General features: G+C 38.9%; 4 protein-coding genes across 11 annotated transcripts in view; all 4 read right to left on the bottom strand.

Moving 5' to 3' along the window:
• Positions 1 to 4262, bottom strand: part of l3mbtl1 (L3MBTL histone methyl-lysine binding protein 1) — a 34949-nt gene extending 30687 nt beyond the window's left edge. For 2 of the 4 annotated variants that reach the window (XM_002666408.7, XM_073939724.1), the window contains exon 1: positions 4228 to 4262. The gene's annotated coding sequence lies outside the window, so the exon portion shown is untranslated. Of the gene's footprint in view, positions 1 to 42; positions 933 to 3736 lie in introns of those variants that run through there. The other 2 variants (XM_073939722.1, XM_073939723.1) reach the window with 2 other exon arrangements.
• The window catches only part of zgc:113278, an 852580-nt gene that overhangs the window by 790020 nt on the left and 34564 nt on the right, over positions 1 to 27996 (bottom strand). The gene's annotated exons all lie outside the window — the stretch shown is intronic.
• si:ch211-10d23.5 lies at positions 7194 to 14423 on the bottom strand. The gene is made up of 6 exons (NM_001386474.1): positions 13905 to 14423; positions 13739 to 13764; positions 10958 to 11110; positions 10736 to 10858; positions 9744 to 9770; positions 7194 to 8275 (listed from the first exon to the last, which is right to left on the bottom strand). Exons 2-6 carry the CDS (start codon positions 13743 to 13745, stop codon positions 7410 to 7412), a joined length of 1176 nt encoding a protein of 391 aa, NP_001373403.1. The 5' UTR covers positions 13746 to 13764; positions 13905 to 14423; the 3' UTR covers positions 7194 to 7409.
• srsf6a (serine and arginine rich splicing factor 6a) lies at positions 16477 to 27977 on the bottom strand. Of its 4 annotated transcripts, none has more exons than XM_005161922.6 (6): positions 27824 to 27977; positions 24262 to 24494; positions 20515 to 20630; positions 18670 to 18872; positions 17474 to 17551; positions 16477 to 17386 (listed from the first exon to the last, which is right to left on the bottom strand). In XM_005161922.6, exons 1-6 carry the CDS (start codon positions 27928 to 27930, stop codon positions 16921 to 16923), a joined length of 1203 nt encoding a protein of 400 aa, XP_005161979.1. In that variant the 5' UTR covers positions 27931 to 27977; the 3' UTR covers positions 16477 to 16920.

The following is a 27996-nucleotide window of genomic DNA, read 5'->3' as shown; positions in this document are numbered from 1 at the left end:
CCAGCCTTGGCTGGTTTAAGCTGGATTTTTCAGCAGGGACACTATATAAAAATGCTTCTTGTAAGAATGTACACACTTCATAGTAAATACTAGGGTTGCAAGGTTCACCGGTACTACGCCACATCTGTTAAACCTCCCGTTTTTCTCAGGATTCTCCCGTATTTTACAGTTCTATCCTACTATCATGCGTTAAAGGTATTTTTCCGTATTTCCTCTTGTATTTTTAGTCTTTCTCTGAAGGGTGGAATTAAACATTAAAGAGCCAATCCTCCCTATACGCAACCCATACCACCGAACCACCAGGGGCCGCCTCTTGCTCTTAAATGTGAGTCTGTTCTATTGCTTTCGCTTTATTTAGGCATGAAAACACTTTGAAATAAATATAAAAATGGCAGGATTCCCCTTTTTTTTTTAATACAGGACCTGTCACTCCTCCCATGCGATCCTCCAAGCAGTCATATAGCGGTGCGTAACTGTCAGCTGACGTGCTCCATAGTCCATAGTAATAAAAAGATGCTGTTTCCCAAACTGATTCTGTACACGTGATTTAAAATGGAGCGAAAGTCTGGGTTTTGGGTGCGTGTTTGAACAAACATTAACACATAATTAATAATAACAACATTTAAAGATGTCGATCTTGGTGGTTTTTTTTCAAAGACAACTATATTTATCCTAAATGAGCATAAAAAGTTAGAAAAGCAATCGAATGCTTTCATTATAATGTCATATCTGTGCATTTTTAAAGTGTCACCTCTGTTATTTGATGTAAACAAACTAAAATTCTAAATAAATGAGAGATTCATTCGCTGCTCTTTAATCAGATTGTTTACATTATACAGTGAAGAAAAGATTAAGATTTGATAACTTGATTCAATTTCTTTATAATAGCTATTCATTTAAATTATCTGAACTGTTTGCTAATTTATTTTCTGCTAATATATACTATTCATTTTTTCATTTGTAAATAAAAAGTAATAAAACATTTTACTGACCATTTAACTGTTTATTTACAATGAAACAGCTCCAAAAGAACATATTTAGTAATTTGGGGATTTATCCTTTATTATAGTGGGTAAATACCTTATTTTCACATCGCAATGTTGACAGCCTTGCTGAAAAATCCAGCTTAAACCAGTCTAGGCCGGTTGGCTGTTTTAGTTAGTTGACCAGCCTGGTTTTAGAGAGGTTTTGGCCATTTCCAGACTGGTTTCCAGCCATTTCCAGCCTGGTCTTAGCTGGTCGGGCTGGGAAATTTCCAGCTAAATCCAGCTAAAATCAGCTTGACCAGCCTGGTTTAAGCTGGACATAGCTGGTTTTAGCTGGTCATCTCCCAGCCTGACCAGCTAAGACCAGGCTGGAAATGGCTGGAAACCAGTCTGGAAATGGCCAAAACCCCTCTAAAACCAGCCTGGCCGACCAGCTAAAACCAGCCAAACCGGCTGGTTTAAACTGGATTTTTCTGTAGGGAGGTATGTACTATGGTGGTATCGAGATACTATGGCTCCAAAATACTGGCGGTGCCACTGTAGATTGTAAACGGTAGTATCGTCATTAATAATTTATCTACAATAGATAATGCTGCATGTGAAAAAGTCACTAAGATGCTCTCACGTTTGTGCAACAATATATTTAATAGTCTGTAGAAACTTTTAATGTTGCAAAACTGCATAGAATTCCTGCCTTTTATGGTAGCCTATTGCACGTTTTCTGACGCTTCAGATCGAACGGACATCTCGGTTCATTTCTGTTTCTGTTAATATGATTTAGTGGCTACAACAACCGCGGCAATCTCTTTAAAAGAACGACTCACAAAGTAAAGTTCTGAATTACTAAATAGATGAAAATATATGGGATGACGCAGTGGAGGAGTGGGTAGCATGTTCGCCTCACAGCAAGAAGGTTAATAAAGGGACTAAGCCGACAAGAAAATGAATGAATGAATGAAAATAGATGAACACGAAACAATTTTTGACCACTTCATATAGCCTAATTTTGTTGGGAAAATGCTCCTTAGTAACAGGTTGTATTGGGTATAATTTGTATCCTTATTTTAATGTATTTGTTGTTGCAAAATAAACAAAAAGAATGCATACATTTTAGGTGAAGTGACGTGCAATTAATACTATTTGGCACTAAGGGAATTATGAATTACATTTAAGACTTAAGACATTTATATTATGACAAAAAATATAGTATTTCTGACAATTTTCTTTATAATTTGAGTTATGAATTACACTATCGCAATACTACTTAATTGTGATACTTAAGATTAATTAATGGTATCACCCTAGTAAATACTATGGTGTTTTTTTAACCATTTAGGGAAGTACTGTTGTGGTAATTATTGCTATGGTAATAAAACTTTAGTAATATTATCAATTAACCCAATGTTGTAGTTTTATACGACTATAGGGTAACTTATACTACAATAGTAGTAATAGTAGTAGTAGTAGTAGTAGTAAAACTTCATTGTCCTTGACAGATTTGTTATGGGCATCACCATATTGCTGCAGACATTCACTAAAACAAGCAATAAAAAAACAAAATCTATAATGCTAATTAAAAAGACTCTTATTAAGTAAACCCACTGAAACAGGTACAAACAGGATTTCTGATAGCGGTTTAACCTACACTTGTGGACTCTATATCTTCTACCAGAGGGAAGCAGTTCGTAATGTGGAAACAAAAAATGAGTTGGATCGTTTTCAATGCTTTCCACCTGATTGAGGACACAGTTCTCATATAAAACTTGAGGATTAAAATATTCATCGTGTCCTACATTTTCCATGCAATACACTGCAGTTTCCTGAAGTGAAAACTAAAGTATTTATTACAGTACGTCAGCTCACTATTGTTAATACTACAGTATGATGGAGCAATCATTAATAACAAGATGTAAGAAATATACAGTACACTTTACCACAGTATGACTTAAAATACTATAGTATTTACTATAAACTACCATGTCATGTTGTTTTATAACATTTCCACAGAAGTATTTTTTGGGAATTAGGACTTTTATTCCTGCTGAAAAATCAAGCTTAAACCAGCCTAGGCTGGTTGGCTGGTTTTAGCTGGTTGACCAGCCTGGTTTTAGAGGGATTTTGGCCATTTCAAGGCTGGTTTCTAGCCATTTCCAGCCTAGTCTTAGCTGGTCTGGCTGGAAATTTGACCAGCCAAATCCAGCTAAAACCAGCTTGACCAACCTGGTTTAAGCTGGATATAGCTGGTTTTGGCTGGACTTCCAGCTTGGCTAGGCTGGTCAAGCTGGTTTTAGCTGGTCATCTCCCAGCCTGACCAGCTAAGACCAGGCTGGAAGTGGCCAAAACCCCTCTAAAACCAGCCTGGTCGACCAGCTAAAACCAGCCAACCAACCTAGGCTTGTTTAAGCTGGATTTTACAGCAGGGATTTCTTGACAGAAAACATGTTTGTTTACTTATAATGGCGTGGGGTTCGTTTACAACATAAAATAATACTAATTAGTAGCAGTAGTTACAATGCTGTGGTGTATTCGATGATTAAAGGGGGAAATGGTTATTTAGTAGGCTACTTTCTGTCATTCCTTTGCAAAAGTGAAAGAGAGAATCAACCCACAATGACAGATAACTGATGATGAACTTGAGTGAGATGCATGGACACTCATAATGGTGGTGAAGATGATTTCCTACACTGATGGTGATGATTATACATACATAATGCATGAACTGATAGTGGTGATGCTTGATTATAGGCTACCTAACGTTTAAACTGATGGTGGAGGTGATGTATGATCAGTCCCAGTTCAAAAAGCTTCAATTCCAGCACATCCTCTCTTCTCGCCAGAATTGTCTTTATAGAAGCAGTGCAAAATGGCGGAAGTCCATGTTCTTGTGCAGTAAAGTGTAAAATAGGCGAACCATTCATTATTTGACTGCGCTTTGACTGAAAGCCTGCTTTATTATCGTCGTCAGATTCCGATGAGTTTGGAAGGAACAGACAGAAGCTGTCTTGTCTCGACGGACGACGTTAACACATATGCTTTAATTTCCTGGCAACCTCAGCTTAATTGCTAATTATATCGGGTTTATTTAATAATTGTGTAAAGGAAAAAATACGGTAAAACGAGCGTCGTCATGAATATCAAAAAAAGCTCGCGACGTAAAACCTATTTATATCGATCATGTCATAATGGCATGACATGAATTGTGCGTAATGTGAAGGCGATCAGATAATGAATTTATTCTCACCAGTGCTGGTCCTGCTCGGAAGGAATAAGATCTGCGCATGCGCGAGTTCTAAGCGCAGAGTCCCCTGATGTTTGAAAGTGTGCTGCGTTTACAGTTTCTCTTGGTTTTTTTATTATTATTATAGCAAGAACGATACATACAGAACAATGCCAGAGATATACAAAAATAAAAAGCATATAAACAATGAAGAGCTACAAGAACTCAATAAGTAAAACAAAATAATACAACAAAAAAGAAAAAAAATACTACAAATAAATAATGCTAGGCCTAGCTAACTCACAATAACTTAAAAGTGTCTAACAAATATACAGTTTTAACAGCTTTTTTTTTTGTTTGTATTCTCAATGGTATTTATATAAATATTTAGTTCTTTAAGTACCGCTAAAAACAGAGGTGGATGGATATGAAACTTGGTAAGTATGATCAGAAGATTAATCACATAAGCTTCACTTTCCAACTTCTTATCATATTTCAAGAAACCAAAAATAACATATTCATACAGTAAAATACATTTTGACAGCACTTTATCATTTATAAATTTAGATACCTTCCCCCATAACTGTTTTGTGTATGGACAATGCCAGAAAATATGAGATACTGTTTCTGAGTATGATGAACAGAACGAACAATTGACATCCATATCTTTAATAAATCTGGTTGAAAATGCTTAACAGGGTAAAATTTGTGTGGTATCTTAAATGAGATTTCTTTGATTTTATTTGTAATTAGATTTTTTATTAGTTAATAGTTATTATTTATAGTTATAGTATTTATTAGTTAATACCCAAACCTTCCTCCAATCAATATTTTGAGTAAACTTAGACCAATAGAAAATAACCAATGGTTTACTAGCCTGTTCTTTTTGGAATAGTAGACGTATGTTCTTATTCTTTTTGTTAAATGAATAACAAATTTTGCCACAGATTATAGTTTCTCTTGTGTCTTCTGCATCTGTGTGGATTGTTTGGTAAAGCATCATGTTTTCAAGTGCAAACGAAACGTTAATAATATTTAGCTGTCATTAATGAATGAAAGCGGGTTGTTTCAGCAGTGAGTGAATGCAAATGACTGAGTAAATAAATAAACGTCTTTATGGTTGAATTACTTTACTAAAATCAACCACGTTTCACTTGAAATAACACATCGGTAAGCACAAATTCCTCATCATTTTGCTACAGTAAGCAATCAGGTTAAATTCAGCTTAAAGTAAGTAAATCTGGTTATACAAATGTTTCCTATAGCTTGGTCCCTTTATTAATCAGGGATCACCACAACGGAATGAACCACCAACTTATCCAGCATATGTTTTACACAGCGTATGTCCTTCCAGCTGCAACCCAGTACTGGGTACAACCATGCACACTCATACACTATGGCCAATTTAGTTTATGCAGTTCACCAGGGTGTCCAAACTCGGTCCTGGAGGGACGATGTCCAGCATATTTTAGATCCAACCCCAATTAAACACACCTGAACCAGCTAATCAAGCTCTTTCTAGGTAGAAACTTCCAGGCAGGCGTGTTAAAGGAAGTTGGAGCTAAACTGTGCAGGCTCCCCTGACAGCATGTCTATGTACTGTGGGGAAAACCAGAGCACGCAGAGGAAACCCATGCCAACACGGGGAGAACATGCAAACTCCATACAGAAATGCCAACTGACCCAGCCGGGACTCGAATCAGCCACCTTGTTGCTGTGAGACGACTGTGCTAACCACTGTGTCGCCCAAATGGTAATCAATAAACCAAAAAAAAAAAAAAGGTCTCAAACATAAATATACAGTAGTATGCAGTTACTACGCTATAATATTACCACATCATTTGGTAACACTTAAAGGGGTGTTCAAAAGACTGCTAAACCTTTATAATAACAATGACATGACACACATGAATGTGAATGGGATTTTATGCATGCTTATAACAACTGCCAATAAGTGTAATTTGCTTAGTTGTGGCATTTCAAATGTAAAGATAACATTGTTTGTTATGAACACTTGACATTAATACGTCATATCCAGTGTTAATAATAGTCCTAAACAGTCATAAACAAGTGCTAAAACGAGTAGAAAATAATCCTAAACATGCCATGAGGCATTATAATTTTGTCATGAATATTCTTCCAATCACGTTTTCAGTGGAAAACTGATAAACGTTTCAAACTGTTTATCATTAAATTGTCTCATTAAAAGTGTCATTATTCTGTCAAATCATTTTAAACAGCTTTATTAATATTTAATAACACTTTAAGGTCCCACTTTATATTAAGTGGTCTTAACTAATATGTACTTACACAGGAATTATTAGTTTGCTACAATGTACTTATCATGTAAATACATGTATTTACTGTGTACTTAAGCTTGATTAAATATATGTATGTAATTACATCTGTAATTAACTTTTGACCATCCCTTACACCTTAACCCATTCTTAAACCTACCCATGCCACCAAACCTGTTCATAACCCAACCTCTATCCCAACTCAAAAGCACCACAAGTGTTCTCAAATACATTATAAACACAGTCAGTACATTGTATTTATTTTTTTTTTGAGGTAAGTACATAGTAGTTAAGGACACTTAATATAAAGTGGGACCCAATTTAATGACAAATTCAGCTTGTACCACTGTAGTCGAGGTCAAAAAATATTAACGACGCCGTTATAAAATTCATGACATTTATAATGTCTTCATGATAATCATGTTTATGACAGATTCATGACGTCTTAGTATTGTTAAGTTGTCACGACAGACAAAAACAAGATTGTGATGTATTTGTTTATTAAGTTGTCATAACAATGTCATCTTTGCATTTAAATTGGCCTGAAAAATCCAGCTTAAACCAGCCTAGGATGGTTGGCTGGTTTTAGCTGGTTAACCAGGCTGGTTTTAGAGGGGTTTTGGCCACTTTCAGGCTGGTTTAAGCTGGATTTTTATTATTTGTTTTTATTTTTATTTTACTTGTTTCTCTTATTCTTGTTTATGTAAAGCACTTTGAATTGCCACTGTGTATGAAATGTGCTATATAAATAAACTTGCCTTGCCTAAAACACACTTTTGTTTGTTGTGAACACGTGCCCTCTAGTGGCCAAAACCACATACTGCGCCTTTAACAAATTCCACGACAATATCAACAGTACGCCCAGTGTTTTAATCACAGAAAATGAGCCTGTACTTCTTAAGGGTGAACCTAGCAGAGCTCATCGACCTCTGTAGACATTTTATTCGCATCTTCTGCATTCATGACCACCTCCTCAATCAAGTCCACTCTCTCGACGGTGATTTCGATGGTATTCTCCAGCAGCTCGGGACGCTCCTGAAACAGCCACCACATGGACAGACACTTGTGAACACAGCTGTGGTCTCCGCCACCTTCACACTGGCACTTCCAGACTTTGGATCTGATGTCAAATGAGACGCGCGTCCTTCCAAACTGACACCATTTGTCCTTGAGCCCCGTGTGCACAGAAAAATAGATGCAGCGCTCTAATAGAAGGTCTTGCTCCCCCCAGAGAATAGGGTAGACGCAGTCGACTCCCTCTGAACATGCTTTGGAGTTCATTTGCTGGCACTCTTCGCCCTCCGCTTTGGACAGGAGGTTTTTGTGGGTCATTTCCTCCAGAGAGATCACACACAGTGGTGGAGGCATGGTGTAAGCCCGCGCATGGTTCGTCCTGACCAGGTGACGGCACTCTTTCCCTGGATTCCCGTTCTGGGCCTGCGTCTTCATGAAGTCCCAGCATTCCTCCAGCTCACACAGCAGAATCTGCAGGGCGAAGGACTTGCGGATGTGAATGGGCACTCTGGGGCCGTGCAGATCCTTGGGCGTCACGTAGATGGCTTTTTTGGCATCTATGCATAACATGGGCTGCTGGTCTTGGTCGTGCTGCAGCCTCTCGTGCCGTCGCAAATTCGACGCGGTGGTGAAGTAGACTCCGCACTTCTGGCATGTTAGCTTACCGCTTGAAGTCGTGTCTTCGTTATTGTTGTGGCTGCTGTTGTTGTTGTTATTGCTTTGTAGAGTCTGCAGGAGAACTGCCGTAGGTTCTAGCTCAGCTGGAAGGGGACAAAACATTTAGGTAAAATTGGGAATACACCCAGCAAACTTTTTTGTGTTTAAAAGATGACACCTAGGCTAAAATGAGGCTAAATTTGGCCTGTCAGTGAAAAGCTAATGCTGTGTTAACACCAGATGCATAACGCGCAGATAAATCCCGATTTTCGCGTGTAATAAGACGTTTAAACAGTTGAGTTTACTCGCTTCATTCAAATTCACTTCAGAACAGACGCGGATTCGCGTGATGGGCAGGGCTTCTGTCTGCCCGGTGACTGTAGCTTCGTTGCTAAATGGCTAACTTGGATGTAATTGAGAAAATAACTGTGTTTATGTACTTTATGAAGGCTGAAAAACAGCGTTGATACCTTTGGAGCAATGTCTGAGTCCACTAGATCCTTTCAGAGGTGCATCCAGCTCTGTGAGCTCATAAACTCCTCCAGAAACTTAACATGGATGATGGAGGCTTTCAGCGGTGCTTCTGACTGAGCCAAGCCCGGTTTGATGAACTGTTGTCGGTGTGTGCAGGAGGATTTCCCCCTGGGACACCAACAACAGGTGCTATGCCATAATCACGCCCCCACAAGAGCAAGTTCCTGATTGGTTAATGCGGCGCGAATGTCTGCTGAAGTTTAGATTTTCGAACTCGAGTGATTTGTGCGAAATGAGCAAAACGCTCAATTCGCGTTATTCGCGCTGCGCCATTCGCACGTATCGCGCCACAGGATGTCTATTCGCAGCTTTTCATTAACTTAACATGTAAGTCACTTGTGCTTGACGCTTCTTCCACGCTTGTGTGAGCATAACAGGACATAACAGCGCTACTAAATCTCAAAAAGTGCATGCATTATGTGAATCACCAAGAACCACAATCTTCTTTAGTGTTGCATTTTAGAAACTAAAAGTCACCTACATCTTGGATGACCTGAGGACAAGTAAATTAAGAGGAAAGATTCATTTCTTTTCTGGTGCACTATTCCTTTAAATCACTGACTGACTTGTTTTGTGAACAGTCAATGATTTGATTATTACTGAAAAATGATTAAACATGGGGCGACGCGGTGGCACAATAGGTAGTGCTGTCGCCTCACAGCAAGAAGGACGCTGGTTCGTGCCTCGGCTGGGTCAGTTGTCGTTTCTATGTGGAGTTTGGATGTTCCCCCTCGGTTTCCCCCACAGTCCAAAGACAGTACAGGTGATTTGGGTAGGCTAAAATGTCTGTGTGTGAATGAGAGTGTATGTTTCCCAGAGATGGGTTGCAGCTGGAAGGGCATCCGCTGTGTAAAACATGCTGGATAAGTTGGCGATTCATTCTGCTGCAGTGACCCCACATTAATAAAGGGACTAAGCCAAACAAAAAATGAATGAATGACTGAATGAACGAATGAATGAATGAATGAATGAATGAATGAATGAATGAATGAATGAATGAATGAATGAATGAATGAATGATTAAACATCATCTCTCACCTGTGGATTTGTCGGTCATCTTAACACCTGCAATTGCATGAAACAGATCAGACATAGATTACTAATAATTGAAAGATTAGAGTCAAGTGCATATACACTCAAATAAAGTTTGTTCAAATTACTTATTGGAAATGAGCTAAATCAACACTATTCTATTTTTTTTTTGGGGGGGGGGAGTATTTAGTCAAGTAATTAAATTAGAGCGCAGGTAAGTTACTTTTCAGACAAAGCAACTATTTACATACAATTTAATTGATCTAATTGGTAATTGATACATTTTTAAAGTAACTCTCACAACACTGTTCCTGACAGGATGTTGATCTAGAATTAAGTGAGAGAAATGGAGTTGACTCACACTGACTGACATTTTTGGGCATTGGTTCTGCAAATCAACTCAAAAGGTTTTGCTTTTGTTTCTATTTTAAATATCTAAAAATTCTTAAATTAAGACACAAAACATTTCTTCATATTAGAAATGATGTCAAAACTGTATTTCTTTCCTTAAAATAAGCCAATTTGCATTGGCACCAATAGCCTAGTGGTTAAGAGTGCCGACATATAGCACTGTGGTGCTCACGGTGACCTGAGTTTGATTCCCGACTCGAGGTCCTTTGCCAATCCTTCCCCTCTTCCTCCCATTGCTTTCCTGTGTGTAACCTCCACTATCCCGATAATAAAAGGCAAAAAAACCCTTAAGAAAATTAAAAAACAAGCCAATTTGCCAATAAAGTTAGCAACATAATCCTAATTCAAAGCAAAAAAATACATTACTTGTCATATTTCAAAGTAAAAATTAAAGTCTTAATTTTGACTTATTATTTCAGAAAACAATATTTTTTTTGCTCGTCTAGAAAATGCTTGTTGATTTAAGAATTTTTAGATATTTGGACTAGAAAGAAGTCAAAAACTCCAAGTAAAAACTTTTTAAAAAGCAGGCCGTGTTTTGATGCGTGTCACTGACCCACACACTCCCAAACAGTTAAAAAACAAACCATGGTTGTGGATGTGGATTCTGAAATCCTTTGTCCTCTGTAATATTTTTTTGCACATTGGGCAATGCCAGTGACTCCTGCCATGACCTCCATCAGAGCAGTAACAGGGGATCGAGAACTTTCCTGTATGAGAATACAGACCGCGTTAGAGCTGATTAAATAGGTGGAAAACATCATTTCAGTGTAAAACAACTAGTGTAGAGTTCTTTACTGTTCAATTACCAATGTCAGAGTCTTTATAATGGATGGCGAATCTGAGGTGTCTCTTTTTGAGGTGATGTTTAGATCCAATAACTGGAATCCTACAGTACAGGCAGTCGATGTCCTTCATCATGCCGAACAGCTCTTCTTCATTGACAAACACAAATCTTCGGTCTGAAAAAACAAACAATTAAAGCAATCATGATTGTTAACAAAAGTGCTATCCATGCTTAAAGTCATCATCAATATGGACGCTCGGCTAACAGCTTCTTCCAACAAGATGTTAGAGCCCTCAACTTCAATCATATTATCCTCAATCCCAGCTCCGAAAACCAGGAGCCCCTCTACCTCCCACCACACCAAATGAAAACTTCAAAACATTATGCAATTCTGGTATCAGGGTTTTTACACCTTTTACAGCTTCAAATTCCAGCACTTTTGAAGCACTTTCAAGGTGCATTTGTATTCTTTTCCAGCATCTAACAACCACAGTAAATTACGTTAATATATGATGTATGCACTTTTTCACATTTAAATCCATTGTGCTGTTTTAATAAACACAATATTACATTTTAACTTAAATTGTTGAATACTTTGGAGCATGGATTTATTGGGATAGTTCGCCCAAAAATGGTACAAATAAATAAAAGTTCAGTTATTGGATGAAGTATCTTTTTAAGTTTTGGTCTCTTTCTTACAGTCAGATTTTGTTTGGGTGTTGTACCAAACTTTCATGACCAGTCGTTCATGATATTTCATGTGCATTGCTATTCAAAATTCATGTAACAAATTGAATGCCTATGGGTCCGAGCCGTTCACTGTAATGCTGTGTTCACACCAGACGCGGAACGCGCGGATAAATTGCGCTATTCGCGCGTAAATAGCCGCGTCAACATTTGAGTTTACTCGCTTCATTCGCGTGTCAAATTCACTTCAGAACAGACGCGGATTCGCGTGATGGGCAGGGCTTCTGTCTGCCCGAAGACTCTAGCTTCATAGCTAAATGGCTAACATGGATTTTATGAAGAAAATAACTGTGTTTATGTGCTTTATGAAGACTGAAAAACAGCGTCGATACGTTTAGGGTCGTGTCTGAGTCCACTACATGCTTTCAGAGGTGCATCCAGCTCTGCGAGCTCATAAACTCCTCCAGAAATTGAACCTGGATGACGGAGGCTTTCAGCGGTGCTTCTGACTGAGCCAAGCCGAGTTTGATGAACTGTTGTCGGTGAAGGCTGGAGGATTTCCCTCGGAACACCGACAACAGGTTCTACGTCACAATCACGGCCCCACAAGAGCAAGCTCCTGATTGGTTAACGCGGCGCAAATGTCCGCTGAAGTTCAGATTTTCGAACTTCGCGCGAAACGCTCGTTAAAGGGCCATGACACCCCCCACTTTCGGTTAAAGTCTACTTCAGAATTTTTTCAAAAGATGCATGATTAATGGGCGTGGAGCTCCGCGAGCATAGGGCAGGAGTGGGCGTGGCCAGCAGGGGAGAAGTGGAGCGAACAACTGTTGTTGTCAGTTAGCTCACAAATTGAGACAAACCGTGAGGAGACGCATGAGTTTATAGTTTACAAAGTTAAAATGCAAAGAAATAAACAGTAATTTAATGCCCTGCTACATTTATTATTCGTAATTTCATATACAGACAACCACAATTTATATCATTATAAAGATAATCGTGTTCATGTAAACACTATAAATGAGGACTTCTCCCTCAATCCCCGGGTCTATTATAGATCTGAATGCAGACTCAGTGCAGCAGGTCTCCTGACCTGTCTATTTTAACCATTAGTCCTGCTGGTAATCTGGAGGATTTAGGCAAACACAGCAGTACAGCGAAGGGTCTGAATGCGAACGAACTCCTGATACAAGACAACATCCGCCATTCTCCAATTCTCGTGCTGCTCTCCCGACAAAAATGCTTGCATCACACACACAGCTTTGCTGCGTATCACGCCGCAGGATGTCTATTCGCGCGTTTGCATTGACTTAACATGTAAATTACTCGCGATTGACGCACGTTCCGCATCTGATGTAAACGCAGCATAAGGCTTGAGGGATGGAGTTTGCAGGTAATAGTGTTTGCCACACATTTTAATCTTGTGATGTTCTATTTCATCCTGCCCAAACCGACACTTCCATTTTTATGCAAGTTTTTACAGACCATGCCTTTTTCCCTCCTCCGACACTCCCCCCTAAAAAGAGCTGGACACGCCCACTTTCCTGACTTTTTCCAAAGTAGAGGTGTGAAAACACCCTGCTGATAGATGGGGGTTTCATGCCCCTTTAAATACGCAGCACCTTTAGCATGGAATTATCTACAAACAAAGTTGTAGTTTAAATTGATTTCACAAAATGCTTAAAAAAAGTATAAATGAATTAGAAATTGAAACACAGGCTTGTGGACGTTTTGAACAGTTTGTTTGTCAATGTGTTATTCATGTTAACTGTTAATTGTTTTTTGTTTGCCGTCTGTTAGACCCATGTGACATGTATACTGCCTAATCTTGGCCAGGACACTCTTGTAAAATAGATTTTTAATCTCAATGTGTCCTGGTAAAATAAAGGTTAAATATAGCAATAATGGTAGTAATAATAATAATAATATAAATCTTAATTAATTTTCAAACCAATAAGAAAACTGTTATAAACAAGTTATATGTCGATTATTATTATTAACTCATCGACTGCATCCAAACACAAAGTTAGACAATATTAAAATATGTGTGGATAATGATGCAAAACACCTATCGTGTTAAACTATCATGCAGAAGTGTATTGTATTTAATACTCACCAGTCATGACTGTTTACCTGCAAAACCTAGAAATAAATACACCAATGACAGAATTAATGACAAGAATCAAACACAAAGTTCTCTAATAATTATATGTAAGAATGGACAACACTGCAGGAGCAAAAGCTACGGCACTTTAATGTAAAGGATGTTTACATGTACTGACCTCCAGTACGCAGACACTTTGTATGTATATCAGTCAGCCCGTCTGTCGACTCTCCCGGTACAGACTCTCTGTGTATCACACCTTCCAGAGCATCGATAAACAGCAGTTTAAAAAGCTTTTTTAAATCAGAAGAAATGTGTCTACAGCCTCTTCTTGCTAGCTTTGAGCCCTGCGCAAATGTATGACGAGGAATCACGTGACTGTCGCATCCTAAAAGACGCGCAACTTTCCATCCTGCAACCTAGGCAGGAAAATTCTAACTGGATGCTGAAGGTTTGACTTCACATTACAAGATGTACTATATGGAATTACTGAAGATTGTTCTGCTTTGCACGATTTGATAAATGTTATAATTGTATTAGCCAAATATTTTATTCTTTTCGCATGGCCTGGCTAAAATGAAAACAAAAAATGTTTGATTTATTTGTCTCATGTAACTTCCGGTATCTGTTTTATATTGATTTCTTATTTATTTTTTCATTTTCACTCTTAATTTTACTTTAGTTTGGATGATTTTTGTATTTTTCTATATTATTTTCTGTTGAGCCTTGGGTAGCACGTTCGCCTCACAGCAAGAAGGTCGCTGGTTCGAGCCTCGGCTGGGTCAGTTGGCATTTCTGTGTGGAGTTTGCATGTTCTCCTCGTGTTGGTGTGGGTTTCCTCCGGGGGCTCCGGTTTCCCCCACAAGTCCAAAGACACGCGGTACAGATGAATTGGGTGGGCTAAAATGTCCGTAGTGTGAGGGTGAATGGATATTTCCCAAAGATGGGTTGCAGCTGGAAGGGCATCCGCTGTGTAAAATAAATGCTAGATAAGTTGGCGGTTCATTCCGCTGTGGCCTGCCCCGGATTAATAAAGGGACTAAGCCGAAATGTATGAATGAATGCCATTGTATTTGAATTTAGCATTTAAAAAATGTGTGTGTGTGTGTGTGTGTGCTACTACGGCTATTAGTTTTCCAGCATTACAAGTCATTCGCCATTTTCATTAGCCACATTTTTATTGTTGGGAAAAATAATTTACATAAATTAAACAGACTTTGGCATGCTTAAATTTCTTGATTTAAATGGTGTGTTGTGTCCAGATGCCTCCTCATTCTTTTAACTTTTATTTGAGGGTTGTGTATGATCATTGCAATTAGTTGTATTTCACATGACTTTTCAGGGCTCAACACTAAAGATTTACTAATTTTATCCTCTGGCTACACCAAACTAATGATTTCCTCACCACAATATTTACATAATGGGTCAAAAAAATTATAGCTGTATATTAAAACTAAACATACGTTTTATACATAAAACTATACATTAACTAAAATTCAATTGATTAGTGATGAGCCAGCACTGGCAATTTAAAAATTATTTTTAACCAGCCAACGTGGCTAGTGGGGGTGGCTGTCTAACTAGCCTCAGCTAAAACCTACCCGCATTTGGCTGGTTGGCAGGTGTTAATGTTAAAGGGCTTATATATATATATATATATATATATATATATATATATATATATATATATATATATACACACACACACACATACACAGTTGAATTCAGAATTATTTGCCCCCCTTTTTATTATTTTTTAAATATTTCCCAAATGCTGTTTAACAGAGCAAGGAAATCTTCACAGTGTCCGATAATATTTTTCTTCTGGAGAAAGTCCTTAATTTTGGCTAGGATTAAAACAGTATTTCATTTTTGAAAAGCCATTTAGGGTAAAAAAAAATTTGCCCCTTCAGGCTATTTTTTTTTTCAATAGTCTACAGAACAAACCATCGTAATACAAAAATTTGCCTAATTACCATAACCTGCCTAGTTAACCTAGTTAAGCATTTAAATGTCAATTTAAGCTGTATAGAAGTGTCTTGAAAAATATCTAGTCAAATATTAATTACAGTCATCATGGCAAAGATAAAATAAATCAGTTATTAGAGATGAGTTATTAAAACTATTATGAAAATCTCTTTTAAACAGAAATTGGGGAAATATAAAAAAATAAACAGGGGGGCTAATTATTCTGACTTCAACTGTATATAAATCACAGGAATTGGAAAAAAATAAGAAGTTACATTTCTTTTGCAATTCTGCCCAAAATTAAAGAGCTTCAGGTTAAAATGATTAATGGATGAATAACCTAAAGTACAGGCAAATGCTGCAGGTGAGCTGTGAGTCACTCAAACAGTTAAATATAATGTTCTCCGACCGTTATCACGGTACTGCCATTTCCTATACTGAACTCTTACTATTCAACTATGGCTAGGTATACCCAGATTTTCTTTATAAGAAAAAATGAATCAAAACCATTTTTTCACTCACACACCTCAGTTTCACCAATGAAATAATCTTTAGCATCTGACATGCCCCGCCCCCTTCAAGAAACTTCTCATTTGCTTTTCAATAATGCACTTGAGCTCAACCACTCTCATTGGCAGAGCTGTGATCAAACACAACACGACTAGCTGTCATTTTAAAAAGGGGAGCTACTCTCCCCTACTCTACCACCCTGTCTTCATGTTTGAGTTGATTACAAACAGAAAACATGCAGATTTGAAAAAAACCAAGCAACAACAGAGAAATAGGTTGTGAAATTTAATAAAACAAAAACAGAGTTTTCAATTGGCTAATTACATGAAGAAAAGGAAGCCTTGTTTCTTTAGATGACAGACAGCACTGTAGAAGCCACAAGACGCAGTGGTCAGTCGTTTCAATACCAAGAGGCCTTTAATCCAGCCCACACAGCACAGAGGATCACAGTTTAAAAAAGATTGACATGCAGCGCACTACATTTAATCAGATGATCTTTCCATGCCATTGGTGTCTGTGTGTGTGTCTGTGTGTGTGTGTGTATAAAATATCGAAGCTATGATTCTCTCTATAGAAGACACGGAATTAAAAAGCAAAAACGAAATGCCTGGATCTGGACACCATAGCCATTAGAAAACTATCCTGGACAAATGTACATCTAATTAGGTGGTGGGGAGGATAAAATAATGGGGGGAAAAAAAAGTAACTTCTCTACACTAGTCTTGGGACGCAGATCTGGAACGGGAGCGGGATTTAGAGCGCGAGGCAGACTTCGAGCGGGAGCGTGAGTGCCTGTCTGGAGACTTGTACTTGCTCTGTTCAGCCTGAGGTGATGGAGAGCGGGAAGCAGATTTGGGACGCTCCCCATCTCCATTCTCCATAGGCGAAGCAGACCTGCTCCTGGATTTCTTGCTGACTGACTTTTCCTTGGAGCGGCCGCGGTCTGACTTCACCTTAGAAGTGCTCTTGGAGCGGGACTTGCGATCATCGGAGCGGGAGCGAGACTTGCGACTAGTTGACCGACTGCGTGATTTGTGCGTGCGGGAGCGAGAGCGGGAATGAGATTTGCGGTTGCGAGAGCGAGACTTGCTGGATGGAGATTTGGAGCGAGACTTGTGTCCTGACTTGGAACGAGACCTGCGGCCTGACCTGGAGCGGGAACGGTGACGGCGAGAGCGGGACCTGCAAAAGACCAAAAGAAGGACCATGAAAGACAAGCTCCAGAAGACAATAAGATTCGATCAGTTTTAATTCTCTTTCAACAATTACCTTGAGCGAGATCTTGAATTGCTACGGGAACGGCTGCTACGGCGACTCCTGCTGCGTGAACGACGACGGCTACGAGACCTGGTGAAAAAAAAAAGTGCAAATAAATCGTTTTTTTGTTTAGTTTTAATAGTTTTGTTTTACTTCTTGTTGGGCAAGTTAATTGGCAAAAACTAATTAATTGCTAATTACAATTGTTTTTAAAGTTACTTTTCTAAAAACATCATCTAAAACATCAGTAAAAGGACACAATAGGTAACTGAAATGACTAAATACACTGCTCAAAACAATAAAGGGAACACTAAAATAACATCCTACATCTGAAATCAAAGAAAATGTTCTTTACATAGTTGAATGTGCTGACAAAAAAAACAACAAAAACAACAGAAAAAAAAAAATTAAATGGAAATCATATTGATTAACCCATGGAGGTCTGGATTTGGAGAAACACCCCAAATTTAAGTGAAAAAAAAAAACACTACAGGCTAAGGCTGGGCGATATGGGCCAAAAAAAAAATCAAATCTCTGTATTTTTAGGAGGAATGACAGTATAATATATAACAGGTATTATCCCATAAATGGTTACTTTAACTCAAGACTCAGTTTGAGCAAAATATTATTCAAACACAGGGGTTTCCCTCCCCGTTATTATCATCGTTATAATTATCATTCTTACATTGTTATTTGTTGAAAGACTAGCTAACAGCGAGATATTAAAATAGAAAAAATAAATGTTTGAAAGACAAAAAGTTTGTGTTTAATTTTACCTTCTTTTTTTTTTTTTTTTTTTTTACATTTAAACCGCCCACTGTTTACACTACGCACACACAAATAAAATCACGTCTTTCAGTTAAGGGGCTAAAATAAATAAATCAATTAAACAGAATAAATAAATAAATACAATGATTATCGGTTATTATCGGAACTGAAGTCGATATGCACAGAGCTAAATGTGTTTATAATGTAAATGTAAAGAAGAGAACGTCGTGTAATAAATACTGAACTTTATAATCGGTGAATATGAGGTGCTTTCACTTTCAAAATGCGGTATAAATACATCCCATTTTGGTGTTTTTAATTCTTTTGAACACATTCATATGCTGCGTGTTAATTGGACAAGCCTTCTATGTGTGTTCTTGCTGTCAATTGCGGAAACTGATCCCCGAGATTTACCAGAAGCAAAAATTGCAAAGTCTCACCGGGAGCGACTGCCAGAGTAGGAGCGTCGTCTTCGTGGCTTATCTTCAACCAGACGAATCTTCCTGCCATTAATGTCAGTGCCATCCAGTTTCTCCAGAGCTCTCCGCATATCAGAGTAAGAGCGAAACTCAATGACGCCCTCATTTGCACGCTCCTTATGGGCATCCGCATAGGTCACCTCACCTGCCTGTCGCATAAAATCCTGCAAAGAGAACCCAAACTTCAGCTTCATGCACAACAGCTAATCATTCAAATACCACATCAAACTTCAGCATTGTTGTTAGCTGTTAAAAGACTTTCAGCAATCAAAACCAAGCCACATAAACATTGAATTTACACATTGTTAAATGGCAAAAAATATTTTGAGTAATTAATCCTGATATTTTTAAAAAACTGTATGGGTATGCTTAAATCTATTCTAAACGTTTTTTAACAGCAGGTGGCGCTCTAGGCAAGTTTAACAGCAGATTATGGCATTCTAGACTAGGACCGCTCTGGGACCGTTCTTGAACGGCAGACGGCGCTCTGGGACCGTTCTTGAACGGCAGGCGGCGCTCTGGGCTGGTTTTTAAACAGCAGGCGGCGCTCTGGGCTGGTTTTTAAACAGCAGGCGGCGCTCTGGGCTGGTTTTTAAACAGCAGGCGGCGCTCTGGGCTGGTTTTTAAACTGCAGATGGCGCTCTGGGACCGTTCTTAAACTGCAGATGGCGCTCTGGGACCGTTCTTAAACTGCAGATGGCGCTCTGGGACCGTTTTTAAATGGCAGGCGGCGCTCTGGGCTGGTTCTCCTAAACAGCAGGCGGCGCTCTGGGCTGGTTCTCCTAAACAGCAGGCGGCGCTCTGGGCTGGTTCTCCTAAACAGCAGGCGGCGCTCTGGGCTGGTTTTTAAACAGCAGATGGTGCTCTGGGCTAGTTTTTAAACTGCAGACGGCGCTCTGGTTCGGTTTTTAAACAGCAGATGGTGCTCTGGGCTAGTATTTAAACTGCAGACGGCGCTCGGGTTCGGTTTTTAAACAGCAGATGGTGCTCTGGGCTAGTTTTTAAACAGCACATGTGCTCTGGGCCGGTTCTTAAACAGCAGATGGTGCTCTGGGCTAGTTTTTAAACTGCAGACGGCGCTCTGGTTCGGTTTTTAAACAGCAGATGGTGCTCTGGGCTAGTATTTAAACTGCAGACGGCGCTCGGGTTCGGTTTTTAAACAGCAGATGGTGCTCTGGGCTAGTATTTAAACTGCAGACGGCGCTCGGGTTCGGTTTTTAAACAGCAGATGGTGCTCTGGGCTAGTTTTTAAACAGCACATGTGCTCTGGGCCGGTTCTTAAACAGCAGATGGTGCTCTGGGCCAGTTTTTAAACAGCAGACTGCGCTCTTGGCTGGTTTTTAAAATGGCAGACGGCGCCCTGGGTCTGTTCTTAAAGAGCAGACGATGCTCAGGGCTAGTTTTTAAACATGCTCACTAAGAATGCGCTTGAAACTCACCAATTTTGTCAATGATTGTTTTAGGATTAAGAGGTATTTGTCAAGAACCTGAGGCAGAGTATGGCTGTACGGATATCGATTCTGGGATTTTCAAAATGCATACATTTTCTCTTGAATCTATTCTGAACTGCTGTGAAGAGAAAATGTATGCATTTTGAAGATCCCAGAATTGATATCTAAAATGATTTTTACACTAAACAGTTAGTTTTTGTTCTATTAATCACTTGAGACCACTGAAGTAATAAAAAGTGTCCTAAAATCAGACCAATCAGCTTCTGCATTAAACATTAGGGCTACTGTGTGAAATGGAAAACATGCTGGGATGCAGAGCTGACAGGGTTGTTGTGTGCCATTTTACCACCATTACCTTTAGGTCTTGCCAGCTGCAGCGACTAGACAGATTCTCCACAATGAGCCGATACTCAGTGCGAACAGGAGGACCGTACTTGTCCCTACCGGTGCGACTCCTGCTGCTGTAACCACCTTCAGTACACAAGGGGAGGGAACATAAGACAACCTTTTATAAGAGACAAACCAAAGAAAGATGGACGCCACTGAATTAATAATGAGTCTATTAGGAAATACAGGTCATATTTGCCCTCTGTTGCTTATTGCCAACCTGTTGAGACTCAAGAGCACTTTGCTGCCTCCCAGAAAGGCATTACTATTTGGATAAAAGAGAATCTGATAAGACACACAATAAAGGCTGACCAGACGATCAAATCTCAGGTCTTTTAGGGCAAAATTAATCTGATACATTTAAATATTTAATCAAAACCTTGGCATGAACATCCTGACTTGCCCACACAGAAATTGCTAGTGCAAACCCCAATGTCTCCATTTCAGACATTTCTATTACATCTTGGCTAGAGGCTTTTCCATATGGACAACATAGCAATAACTAGTGGCATTCCTCACCATCACCCCTGGTCTATTGGCAAAAGGCTGTGGTCATCTTGGCTTCCGGTTAGGTCAGCCAAAGCATCAAGGGGCAAAGGTCACACACACATTGTAAGGTGAAGAGGCCAAGGCCAAACCGGTCAGGTAGTCATCTTAGCCACAACGACACTTGGACTCAGCCTCAGCCCCCACTGGACTCTTTCAAATTGAAACAATCAAGGACTTTGTTATTGTGAAAATCAAATCTGAAGTAGTTCATAACTTAGACATGGACGTTGATGCTTACTTTCCACTGGGCTAGAACTCAGAATAGGGAATAGAGAATGGGAAGCTGCTGTCACAGCGCAGTGCACTGGTGGGACTGAAGAACACTGGAGCTACAGTACAGAGCGAGTAGTAATCGTTTATATACAGGTTATGGTTATGCTATTTGACTTAAAGGGCTAGTTCTCTCCAAAAAATGAAGGTTTCCTCTGCATTTACTCTTCCTCAGTTTAATCCAGACTTCGAGTTTCTTCTGATGAGGACAAAAACAGATATTTTGAGGAAAGCTGAAAACCTAAAACCACTAACTTCCATAGAAAAAAAAACAAATACTATGGAAGTTAATGCAGTTTACCAGCATTCTTCAAAATATCAGAAAAAACTCAATGGTTTGAAACAAGTAAAGGGCGAGTAAATGATGACAAATTGCATTTTTGGGTGAATTATCCCTTTAAGATTGTTGAAATGAGCAAAATTCTTGATTATTGATAACTAGATTAACATCCAAGCACATGCTACTTAAACATGGCAGGAAAACTAATGTGAAAAAGGTGTTTATAACTTGATTGTACGATTGAGACCGCATAAATATGAATTTTACAGATGAGCACTGTCCACTATACACATTTCAAAGAAGCTTGTTTTAATGTTTTAAGCATTTAACATTAGTCAGGGTGATGCCATAATAAATCATCTTTTAACTGTAAGAGATGTACAGTTGAAACCAGGATTTTACATACACTAAACAAAACGAACATAACCATTCAAAAAAGTCTGAGGGTAAATCATACTAAACTTTTACTATTTTAAGTCCGTTAGGATTACCTAAATAATTTACATTTGCTAAATGGCAACATAACGAGAATTTTTTTTTTTAGAGAATTTATTATTTTCTTGAAAGTCATAAGTTCACATGCATTTCCTTGTTATACTTTTAGCTTTGCTTTTAAACTGGATAACTTTGGTCAAGTGTTTTGGGTATCCTTCCACAAGCTTCTCACAAACTACAATAGTTTGCAGGAATTTTGGCCCATTCCTCCTGACAGAATTGGTGTAACTGAGTCAGATTTGTAGGCTGTCTTGCCCACACAAGATTTTTTTTTTCTATAGGATTGAGATCAGGGCTTTGTGATGGCCACTCCAAAACATTTACTCTGTTGTCTTTAAAGCACATTTTAACTAATTTGGCAGCATGCTTAGGGTCATGGTCTGTTTAGAAGACCCATTTGAGGCCAAGTTTTAATTTCCTGGCTGATGTCTTGAGATGTTGCGACAGTATTTCTACATAATGTTCTTTCTTCATGATGCCATCTATGCTGTGAAGTGGACCAGTCCCTCCTGCAACAAAACAGCCCCACAACATGATGCTGCCGCCCCCATACTTCACAGTTGGGATGGTGTTCCTAGGCTTGTAAGCTTTCCACTTTGTCTTCCAAATGTAACACTGGTCATTATGGCCAAACAGTTCAATCTTGGTTCCATCAGACCACATGACATGTCTCCAAAAATAAGTCTTTATCCCAGTGTGATTTAGCAAATTGTAATCTGGCTTTGTTGTTGATTCTGGCTTGATGATTTTCCCATGTTGTCACACAAGGAAGCAGTGTGTTTGAGGTTTTCCTTAAATACTATTCTACAGTTGTGCCTCCAATTAACTCAAATGTTGTCAATTAGCCAATCAGAAACTTCCAAAACCTTGACATCAAAGAGAAAAAGTTTAGTCACATTAACATCTGACTTTTTTTTTTTTTTAAATGGTTATGTGCCTTTTAATACAGTGTATGTAAACTTCTGGTTTCAACTGTAGCTACAGTATGTTGTTTTAGCCATTTTTGATGGATTTTATAATTATATTATATTTTTATAATCCAATCTAGATTCGAAAAGTATTAATACATATCTGCAATTTATTTCTCAGGTGTCCTAAATATAGCAACATAGCTACACACAATGCAACGTGCCGTGATGCAAGCTCCCAATCTCTATAAAGAAATAGTATATGGTGAAAAGGAAACTTTTATACTTAATGTATTCAATAATTAAATGTAAACAATAATAACTGCACATGCATACAAATCTTATGAACAAAATGTTTTAAATAGCTAGTAATTCAAATACAAAAAAAAAAAATCAACTACAATCTTTGATAATAAATAAATAAGGGTAAAAATAGATGGGACAGGCCTTAAGGCTTAAATTCACATACGACACTTCATTAGCATTACAGAATGAATCCAGAAAGCTGTGGTTTGGGTTTCTTTACCTCCCAAAATAAAATAAATGACACAAATCTTTGCATTCTCAGCAGCACAAGTAGATGTTGCCTTCATGACAGTACAAATGTCAAATTAAAAAACGTTTAGGTTTAAATTAATGACACTGAAGTCACTTGTAAGCAGCAATAAACCTAGAAGAATTTAAAAATGGGTAATATGTTGTGTTCCATGCTTATTTTCCAGATATCCTCTGAGAATAGAGGTGTCCAGTCGTGCTCCTGAAGGGCTGCTGTCCCACAGAGCTCAGCTCCTAATCTGAAGATAATCAGCGTTCAGATCGAGAGTGTGTTGGAGGTAAACTCTGCAGGTCAGCAGCACTCCACAAGCAGGACAGAAGGAAACAAGTAACAGAATAACTGATATAATGATAGAATAAAACTGCAGTTAGAATTAAGTTAAACTACTTGTACACATTTCTGATGTGTAGGATGTAATAACGTGTTTTTAATTGGCTTACATTGTGTATTTTAATATTTCTGAAAGATCATTTTTCTGCTGCTAAGATGTATTTTTTATGCATTTATAGTACTAGATATTTTCTTGCTGAGTGCAAGGTAATTTTATTCCACATTACATCTCCTGTGATGTTTTGAATGACAAAATAAAGGAAACTTGCTAAATTGATCAAGTAAAGTGTTTTCTGCTAAGACAGTACTACATGACTGAACACTTACTGCGTCCTCCACCACCGCCGCCTCCTCCTCCTCCGCCTCCTCCACCACCATAATAACCTCCTCCTCCTCCTCCACCACCACCACCGCCGCCTCCTCCTCCATAGCTGTCACGGTCTCTGCGTGGACCCCGGGCGTGCTCCACCATCACCCTCTCGCCACACAGCTCTTTACCGTTCAGCTCATACACTGCATCGTCCGCGTCACGGGTGTCTTCAAACTCCACAAAGCCATACCTGGAAAAACAGCATCCATGAGGCTCAAAGGCAAAGCTAACAGACTATACAGCCGAGAGCTGTGAAGGGTTTTATACTTGATGCAGTTGCACTAATAGTTGTAACAACAGGGAGGATATAACTATATAACTACTACTGTAAGAAAATATCAGAATTGGGAACATACTTTCTGTATTATCTTTGCTTGAACTGAGCCGATCTAATCCTGTTTATATAAATTGAGCCTGCTCCCGATCAGGTTTGACCTAGCAGAACTGTTGCTATGACAACAACTCTCGGATCAGCTTTGAAGAACGAAACGATCCTGGATCGTGTCAAATCGTCAATATCCAAATACAGCTAACTGAGTAATCCACGTACGAAGAACGGACCCTAGGTCTATAGGTCTGTTATTTTACTAAGATATATTATTTGAGTTTATCACCAGAACTAAAGAAACCGTATTGTTAAAAAAACAGCACAGTATCGGGATTGGATCTGTATCGGTCGACACTCAGAATTTTGGTATCGATTCCAAAAAAAGGTATAGGTGCATCTCTAATAAAGCTGTTGATCCATTCAGGCGTAAGTGAGCAAACTACAGGCTTTACATGTATATACCGATTTTATATCTTTTATTTGTAAATGACACTAGCTAAGAGAGATCCTAAAAAAACTAACACAGATACTAACATCTATACAACTTTCATTTAATTTCATGAGACTTTTAAAAAATAAATCTAATTCTTATTTGAGCCAGAATCATGCAGCCCTATTTTACTCTGAGGCATTTCTAAAAAGGACTTAAATTCGAAACACCAAAACACATTTTTTGAGCTGTTGACAGTCGTATATGTGTCCCACACTGCTAAAAACACTATTAGGACACCTATATTTCACTAAAAAGTGTAAATTGGTTGTTTTTGCGTTATTTCAAGCAAATTCGTACTTCCGGCTTGAAACGAATTTTTGAAGCTGCGTCACGGTTATGACATAATAGCATGTATTCCAGCGTGCAGACTGGACGCCTGTGCCAGAGTGAGTCTTATTACGTCTTACAGTGTGATGCATTAATGCATGAGTAAAGCTTGGTTCAAACCAATCAGCGCGCTCTATTGTGCAACTTCATTAATATTCATTACTGTCAGAGTGTAGACGACAGAGACGCCACGTTGTGTTGGCAAAACAAGCGTGAAGTGTTGCTTTTATAGTTTTCTGCAGTTAAGTTTCGTTTTCATTTTCTCTCTGTGAGAGCGCAGCTGGAGTCACGTGTGGGTTAACAGTGTACGCGACGCTCGACAACAAAAACTTGCGTGTCTAAGGAGGAACATTGTTTACCTGAGAGCTGTTCTCATCTGCAAACGCTGAGATCCGGATTCGCTTTAGTCTCCTCTAAATAAAGACGCGGCTCTAGTTGCTGGTGATTGTCCTGTCTCTACAGATTTGGTAAGTGAGCGACCAGTGCTCTTTGTTTATTCAGTTCGTATTTTATTTGTATCAAACAAACTATTGCACCAGTGTAAACAAGTTAGCACTAACAGTTACAACCAAACTATAACCTCGTGTTGGATTTTGTGACCGGAATAACACACGCGGTTTTCTGACGCTACCTGCCGAGTGCATCTAAGTTTCCGGGAAATGCGGAGTTTTTTTTTTCTTTCATTCGCCGTGCGGTATCAAACATTGCATGAAAAATACACGCTTAGAGCAGTTCCTCGAATCAAATATCTCGTTTGTCGGGAGGGACATGAATGAATTCCCTGAATGAAAGAGCCAAACTGCAGTTAAAGTACACCATTTAATAATTTGGCAAATAATTCGACTACAGATGTCCATGTAAACACAGTCACTTTGTCTGCTGTGGTTGTGTGTTTTGACTCTGAAATTCAGCGTGCCTAAATAGATACTCCCACACCAAGCCTCTTTTCTTCCTCTGACACTCCCCCCTAAACAGAGCTGGACACGCCCACTTTTCTGACTTTTTCCAAAGTAGAGGTGTGAAAACACCCTGCTGAAACGAGGGGGTTTCATGGCCCTTTAAATGAAGCGAGTTCCTGGTACAAATGTCATTGTGATATTTGCACATGTTGCTAATGTTTAACTTAAAAGCATTTACTACAAAAGGCTGTAGATCACAGAGAAGCTGCACAAACAGCTGTCAATATCACAGAGTGATTAAGATTTGACTAACTGCAAGCAAAATATTGCATAGCTTGGAAGTGAGGTTCAGATGTGTGTAGTGAACACTGCTCCAGCGGAACGCTTGATGGAGGTCCACAGATGATTCCAGAGCCTGCTTTATAGATAAATGCGCACAATTAATCGCATGTCACTTATACTGATAGCAGGACATTGCTTTTATTACCATTATTATATTGCAAAGGACAATATCTCATCAATCCCTAAGATTTACAAATTAAAATGATTTGATGCGTTTACATAAAGGAGGAAAACTCGATTATTTAGGCTATTTCTTCATTTAAAACTCGATTAATGTAAGGCTACTGCATAAAATCTAAATATCAGCAACTAGACTTGTTCTGTTATTCTGTAAGTCACAACTTTAGGTTAATTTAGACCCACTCTTATGCCAAATTGTATCTTTATAAATAAATATTTACCGGTAAAGCAATATTTTGGCAGCTCATGTCGCCTACAAGCTGTATGTTTAAGCTCATGCTGTCCTTCAGACAGAAACTCGCAAGGCTGTTGTTAATATTTGCTGGTTGTCGGTTACGTTGTCTATCACGTTTTAGCTTCTTGCTAGCATGTTAGCACGTTGCATAGCTAGCATCTCCAAACTCCAAATCTAGTAGTTGGACTTTGCTTAAAATTAGTCTCACGCCTTCAAATCTCTTAGATGTAAAGGTAATAAATATACAAGTTTGCATGGCATTGAGAATACTAAACGCTAACGCTACAGGAATGCAAACATACGAGGCCTCGCATGTGACTTTCGTTTGTCAAAAGGGGGAATTTTACTTTAGAATTTTTAATAATTATCTAAACTCCACGCAAAGAATTAATGAGAGAATTTGTAAACGCGGTTTTATTAAAGTTGCAGGCCTCCAGACTCCGCCCACTGGCGCTCATTTTCTCCCCGGAGCTGTTGGTGTTTGTAGGCCGACAAGAAGAGGCGCTTCAGCGATGCAAACGTGGCGACTCCGGGTCCAGCACTTTTGCAGCACTTGCCAACTTTAGCTCTCCATTAAAGCATTCCAGCTGAACATTTTACTATATAACCACATAGTTAATAAGTACATATTTAAAAAAAAAAGCCAGTCATTTGTTTTAAAGGTGCCGAGCTCTCGCTGCACGCGTGTCTGGGGTCTGTCGCCGAATGAACTCACCCGTTCTTCAGGTCCACCTCCAGCAGCTTCCCGTAGCCGCTGAAGAACCGCTGGATGTCCTTCTCGCGGACATGATAACTCAGCCTGCCGATATAAACCCGAGGCATGTTGATTAAATTCGCACTCAGCAGCCGAACCGCCGATTACCTACAGCGGATGAAAACAGCCACAAC

Source organism: Danio rerio, chromosome 23 (assembly GCF_049306965.1).
Source record: "Danio rerio strain Tuebingen ecotype United States chromosome 23, GRCz12tu, whole genome shotgun sequence".
NCBI lineage: Eukaryota > Metazoa > Chordata > Actinopteri > Cypriniformes > Danionidae > Danio > Danio rerio.
This window is presented reverse-complemented; position numbering and strand designations above follow the sequence as displayed.

Bases quoted from the DNA above. Each gene is read 5' to 3' on its own strand.
- srsf6a (XM_005161922.6), bottom strand. From the start codon at position 27,930: ATGCCTCGGGTTTATATCGGCAGGCTGAGTTATCATGTCCGCGAGAAG. The intron at 20,631-24,261 runs GTAAGTGTTCAG...TGTGTACTGAAG, and splicing joins CGGCGGTGGTGGAGGACGCA to GTGGTTACAGCAGCAGGAGT. The intron at 18,873-20,514 runs GTAATGGTGGTA...TTCTCTTTGCAG, and splicing joins GCAGCTGGCAAGACCTAAAG to GATTTTATGCGACAGGCAGG.
- si:ch211-10d23.5 (NM_001386474.1), bottom strand. The intron at 10,859-10,957 runs GTAATTGAACAG...ATTCTCATACAG, and splicing joins TTATAAAGACTCTGACATTG to GAAAGTTCTCGATCCCCTGT. The intron at 9,771-10,735 runs GTTTGTTTTTTA...ATGCAATTGCAG, and splicing joins AATCCACATCCACAACCATG to GTGTTAAGATGACCGACAAA.